This window comes from Zingiber officinale, chromosome 4A, assembly GCF_018446385.1.
Source record: "Zingiber officinale cultivar Zhangliang chromosome 4A, Zo_v1.1, whole genome shotgun sequence".
Lineage (NCBI taxonomy): Eukaryota > Viridiplantae > Streptophyta > Magnoliopsida > Zingiberales > Zingiberaceae > Zingiber > Zingiber officinale.
The window spans coordinates 93,423,715-93,430,107 of NC_055992.1; the positions used below are offsets into that span (position 1 = coordinate 93,423,715).

The window sequence follows — 6,393 nt, forward strand, 5'->3', positions numbered from 1 at the left end:
TTGATTTAATTTAATCAAAATCACTTTAAAAATAATTTTAAAACAATTATAACAACTATTAGATAGTGATCTTATCCAAAAGTCGATGAGATAGAAAGTTGGGGATGTGGCGTTCCCGATGATCGTCTGTAGACTCCGCTCCGACCTGCAACACAGATTACGCCAGTGTTGAGCCAGGGAAGGGGTCCCCGACGTTGGCCCTCCAACGCTCAAATTAGTCACCGACGATGAAGTAGAAGGCGGAGCAACAACAAGAACGAACAGTGTAGCACGAATAGTGTCTATTACGTATATCCGTCGATGCTTGGACCCCCCTTTATATAGAGCTCCTGTAGCGCGTGTGCACGCTTCCCCAAGTTCCTCCTGAAAAGGCTTGTCAATAAAGTTTCCTTAACACAATACCTTAACAGGCCGAGCATATCTTTGATGTGACAGTGGAAGCTTTCGCCGTACGATCTTCTGGTTAGCCATGCCTGGTGTCAGCGGCACTAACTTCCAAAAGGATGTCGGGGGATAACACAACGAGGTAGTTGCTAGGCTGAGCGGGATAGCCGCTCGGCCGAGACTTCGCTGCTCCTGTGTACTGCCCGCTCGGCTGAGATTTCGTTGCATGTGTCGCATCCGTTCGACCATAACTCCCCTGTGCTTGTGTTGCGTCCGCTCGGAAGGAGCTCCACTGTGCCAATGTTGAGTCCTGCTGCTTGACCGAGCGGGGTAGCTGCTCAGCCTGACTTCTGCATATCGTTTCCTCCTGTCTGGCGTCCAAAACTCCTTTGAGCGTCGGTCATTTGACACCTCCCCATGTCAAAGGCGAGATCGGACCGGAACCTTCTCCCCCCGGTCGGGGCATGATCGCCCGACCGGTCGACGATATTTGAGCATTGACCTGCTCACCCAACCGACCGATGATATCTGAGCGTTGACCTGATCGCCTGACTGGTCGATGATATCCGAGCGTTGACCTGCTCGTCCGACCAGTCGATGATATCTGAGCGTTGACTTGATTGCCCGACCGACCGATGATATCTGAGCATTGACCTGCTCGCCCGACTGGCCGATGATATCTGAGCATTGACCTGATCACCCGACCGGCCGATAATATCTGATCGTTGACCTGCTCGTCCGACCGATCGACTGATGATATCTAAGTGTTGATCGCTTTGACTTTGACCTCCACCGTGGCAGCTATCCCCCGCAGGATGGGCCCCTCATCACCGCATCACATGCCTCCCCCTTAAGTCTAGTTGAAGGAGGTTGCAGGTCCGACCACTACAACAAAAACCCTCATAGACATTGGTTTTCCACCGGTGTCTATTACATTTTCGACCGATGTCTATGAAGGCGATGTAAAAGGTCTGCCATTTTAGACATCGGGTTAAAACCGGTGTAGTATCACTTAACGACACCGATGTTCGAATCGGTTATTAACCGGTGTAGTATCACTTAACGACACCGTTTTATCAACGGTGTAAAATCGATGTAATATTATATGTTAATAACACCAGTTTTGGCCCTGGTATACGACCGATGTAATATTAGTTAATGACACCGGTTTTGTAGCGGTGGAAAACCGATGTAATATCAATATTTTTTAACAGCACAAATTTGATTTCCGAAACAGTGAAAAATCGACAGTAACCAAAAAAATACACAAATATTTACAAATTATACAAATATTCTTCATTCAACAGTATCCATAAAATACACAAATATTCACAAATTACATAAATATTCTTCTTACAATAGTATCTATAAAATACACAAACATTATTTTTACATCAAAAGCTAATAGATATCAGAATCAAGGTAAAACATTCTTTTAACAACACATCAAGGTAGAACATCGTGAGTCAAAAATCAAGCTGAGGCTACATTAAATTATGAGAATCAGAATCTGTTCAACTTGCTATACTGCTCCATTCTTCTTGCGCCTTTCATTTCCCTAATCTCACCGCTTTTCATCTTCAAATGCCTAGTTTTCTGAGTTAAAACATCCACTGTTCTAATCTGTCAAACAAAAGTATCATTTGGTCTACTTAACTACAACAAAGAACAAAAACAGAAGAATTATACATGCTGCAGAAGTCCTAGAATATCACCATCAGAAAGAAATTGACATGGGACAATATACGCAATTTACATTCCATGCAAATGCATGCATCATTCAAAGTTTTCAAAAATCAAATATCTTTCCTACTCAAATGTAATCTAGAGTACTTGAGATTTGTAAACTGTAAAAATACATAAATAATATATTAGTAAACCAAGACCAAAAATCATAGTTGAAAATGCAATAAGAGCACCAGGTAACAAAATGACTAATTGGAATGCTTAAAAAGATAAACATTCATCAATTATCTCAACCACATCATATAGTGATAGATCTATCATTCCTGGGAACTTAATATAATCCAAACCAGAAATTATTGCAACGAAGTTAATCATAACCTGGTTTCCTATTGCATTTTTAAATTTTTTTTAATAAGATAGTGGGCATGCTAAAAGATTAACCTGGTTTCCTATTGCACTTGTAATGCAATGAGAGCGGAAATGGTAAAGATGCAATTTTGATTTATTTTTTGTTTTTTCAAATATCTGCTCTAGCTCTAACGAGGCCAGTCTAGTTTTTCTGATCTTTATCCTTCTAACACTTCAAATCAAGCATTTTGAAAGCTTTTCAGTCTGGTTTTGCAATGAGAACTACCAACAAACTAAATTTGGAATGCAAAATATCTAAACCAAAGAAAGTCCCTTTCTAATTGATACTTAAAAGGAGAGCAGTGTGATATACAAATTGAAATAATTTCTGGATGTCTAAAGCAATCTTTTAGAGCATGATTTGATAAATTTAGCTTTGCTCTCCTTCAGCTTAAAATGATCAGAAATGTCTTCGATCATTCACTATTTTATCTTATCTCTCTTGCTGGAAAAGGGTATTCACCTTATTGTTGTGTAAGCTATCAACAAACTAGTGATGATTGATCACGAGGTTAAAAGCCTATTTTCATCTATACTTCCAACCCAGGTTGAGATATTTTCTTAGCATATAGGTAGGAAGACATTTACCTCTCCCTGCAAAAATATGTATCTGATGTGCTCAAGGAACTGAGATATTGGAAGTTAAGCCAATTGATATCCTTACAGATTCAAATGCCAAATTAATGTACAGACAGAAGGAGCCATTGATTGATAGAAAGGTGCAAAAAACTTGCTGAAAATTGAACTACCTCACACTATACTCTTCAAGAGCAGGGACATCAATTCTTTACGGCTTCAAGTCATGATGATTTGAAGGCAAAGAATTGTGTGTATCTAAAGAGTGCTCTAATAAAAAAAAAATCTTGTTTGGAAATCAATGTAACGATCAAATTATGGGCAGGTTCTCCTATGAATAGCAGGTTTACATCTAACCCTTGCATCCTTTTGGGAGGCAATCTAATTTGATAAACGAGCAAAAAGAGATACTATAGTCAGATTGAATGCAAAGGCAAAGAACAATATTAATACATACTGCATGTAAGCTTCTCTAGGTTAAGCAAAAAGTGATCGAGTTCAGATGTGCTCCTAAAGGACCAACAAAGCTATATAATGTCAAGAGAGTTACCATAAACAACCTCCATCTCTTTTCTACAAGAGGAAGAATCATATAGAGATCAATTGTGGCTTAGTTAGAGTGAAAGCTATATATAATGGGTACTTTCCTAAGTGACAACTTGGTAACATGAAAAAAAAAAAACAAGATGATGCATAGAGCAATCATACACAACTCTAAGATGATGTGGACAAGTGACAATCAAATAATGATCTGTATTATAAATAGTCTAGTGTTTATGAACACACTAAACATATTGAAGATCATAGCCACCACCCGTGCCACAATTATGTCCAAAAAGGTCAGCTAGGTACACATGCACTTTGACACGAATTAATAATTTGATTCCTTACTATTGCCCAACCTGATTAGTGTTTATTACTTGGCATGTGTCCACAATTTAATTTTTTACTATTTTCCTTAATTTGATATCATTTGAACCTGATAATAATTATTTTCAACAAGAAAGAAGGCTTACTGCCCATGTCCAAAATCAGATATTGACCCACAAGAAAGAAGGCTTACCGCCCAACTATGCAATCTAATAATATCCACTATCTAGCTTGTTCATATTTATATATTTCTCATGCGTGTTCAATATTCTCCCAGATATGACGAGTACAATAATTCAAACTACATGTCATAATCATGCGATCGAAAAAATCAAGACACAACATGGAATTACTGTATAATACGACACCTGAAAGAACAGAAAATGATTAAGCAACATATGTTGGCATTATTCACATTATATGGTAATGCTCAAATACTCAGCATTAAATCCATAAAACCACCACATTTTAAAGTAGTAAACTTATGTTTACAGAGTGTTATTACAACTTGCTAAGTTGTTAGTAACGGGGCCAGCAACAGCATACCTTTTCTATATTGTCCATCATTATTCCTTTAACCTCAGTTATATGAGCTTTCAGCTTTGAAAGTTTGCTCATTTCCTCTGGATGATTTATGCAATACTCCATATGCTCCTTCAGCCTTGGACTGTAAAAAGCAGTCACATATTAAAGTATGACCAAACAACTACAACTAAACTAACAAACTGTAAAATCCCACTATTTCTAGTTGCAAATGTTTTTAACTGAAAATTCCAATCAACCCTGTGAAGATCATCTCATGTTATACCAAGGGCAAAGAAATTGATAAACTAGAAGCTTAAGTGCAACAATGTGTACATACCTAAATTCCCTATCAAGACTGTAAGCAGTGCTAAATCTGTCCCCAAACATATCAGCATCTTCCTCATCAATGAGTGGATGGGAGTTGTTACCACTAATACTTTGTCCATAGCGGTGCATGAAATCATCCTTGACACGTTCTAGAAACACAAATGGAACACTTCTTCCAGCTGCTTCATCAGCTACCACGAGGAACACTACACAAAAGAAAAGCAGGTATATGAAAAAAAATATCCAACACGGTACAGAAGTAAAATTTCATTTACTGTACCAAATTCTTTGTCAACCAGGAAGTTGAATGTGTGGCAATCAGATGAGAAGGTGAATTTCTTATTATTTTGAGGCAAATTCTGTAAGCATTGGACAACAACAATGCTGAAATTCCCCGAAAAGGGAGTGTATTCAACAAGCACAACACTCCCTTTAGCCACAAAACTATAAATTAACGGTGGCTGGCTCATGTTTCTTGAAAAATTATCCAATTAATCGGCAAAAAAAATCTATCTTCGCACCTGTAGATGAGAAACAAAAGACAAGATCTCAACTTTCACAAGCAATAAAACCAACAATTAGGGAGCAGCAATTGTGAATTCTCAAGAACTCGCGACATACAGATCTGCGCACTGTCAATGGAAATCAACTGAAGATGGCAACATCACAGCAGAAATAGGAACGAAGAAAATACATTAATAATAATAATTTTGCTAAAATCACCCAAAACAGTCTTCCAGGGCAAAAATTCCAAGGAAGTACAACCCAACACCTAGCCAAAGGCTCAAACAATCACCATTAAAATAATATTACAATAGAGGAGAATGTTAAATTAAGAATTACTAATATCAATACGTATATATAACAATTGTACCCTTAATCAATTAAAACAAGTTCACAATCATAAACAAATAAATCATAAAGCACCAAACACATAACAACAATAGAATACGACGACCAACAAAAACAATCAATCTAGAAAAAATATTCTAACTGTATTAAAATTAAAATAATGGAATTGAATAAGAAGAAGAGATCAGGCACACCTTTGCTAGCAATCTCATCGACATGGTTATCCTAACCTTTGCTCTTGATGTTGAACCATTTTTTAACAAAGGCCTTGGACCAAGACAGCTGCTCCCAAGAAACTGAGGGAACAAAGCATGCCCAAATCAACCATCTTAGAGATGAAGAAAACAGAACTAAAGAAGAGAAATATATTATTTTTTTATCTTGCAAAAAAAACCTTGCTTTTCTTTGGATCATCATCTCTCATCGTTGCAGCACTCCTTCATGCAGTGACTGTAAGTTAGCTCGCCAAACACTCCCAAGGACCTGCGGCAATCTGAACCTCGTGGGAAGAAAGAGGTCTATTGAAGAGGTCTAGGGAAGAAAGAGGGTAAAGAAATACTAACTCGCAAGGAGAAAGAAGAAAGAAGAAAGAAGACAAAGCTATGCATGGGCTAGAACAAGCAGATGTGATGTAATATTCCTAATGTGCTACATTACTCACGAGCTTCGCACATACAATAGATCGAAGGCACAGTCGGATACCTAAATCAGAAGGAAAGAGAGAAGGACAAAGAAAAAAAGAAAGGGACTTTTGACCCTTCTTCA

General features: G+C 37.9%; 1 protein-coding gene across 1 annotated transcript; it reads right to left on the reverse strand.

Moving 5' to 3' along the window:
* Positions 1-4,435: 4,435 nt before the first annotated feature.
* LOC121973446 (vesicle-associated membrane protein 727-like) lies at positions 4,436-5,490 on the reverse strand. The gene is made up of 4 exons (XM_042524874.1): positions 5,398-5,490; positions 5,057-5,297; positions 4,787-4,982; positions 4,436-4,591 (listed from the first exon to the last, which is right to left on the reverse strand). The coding sequence occupies exons 2-4, from the start codon at positions 5,244-5,246 to the stop codon at positions 4,444-4,446; spliced, it is 534 nt and encodes a 177-aa protein (XP_042380808.1). The 5' UTR covers positions 5,247-5,297; positions 5,398-5,490; the 3' UTR covers positions 4,436-4,443.
* Between the last annotated feature and the right edge of the window lie 903 nt (positions 5,491-6,393).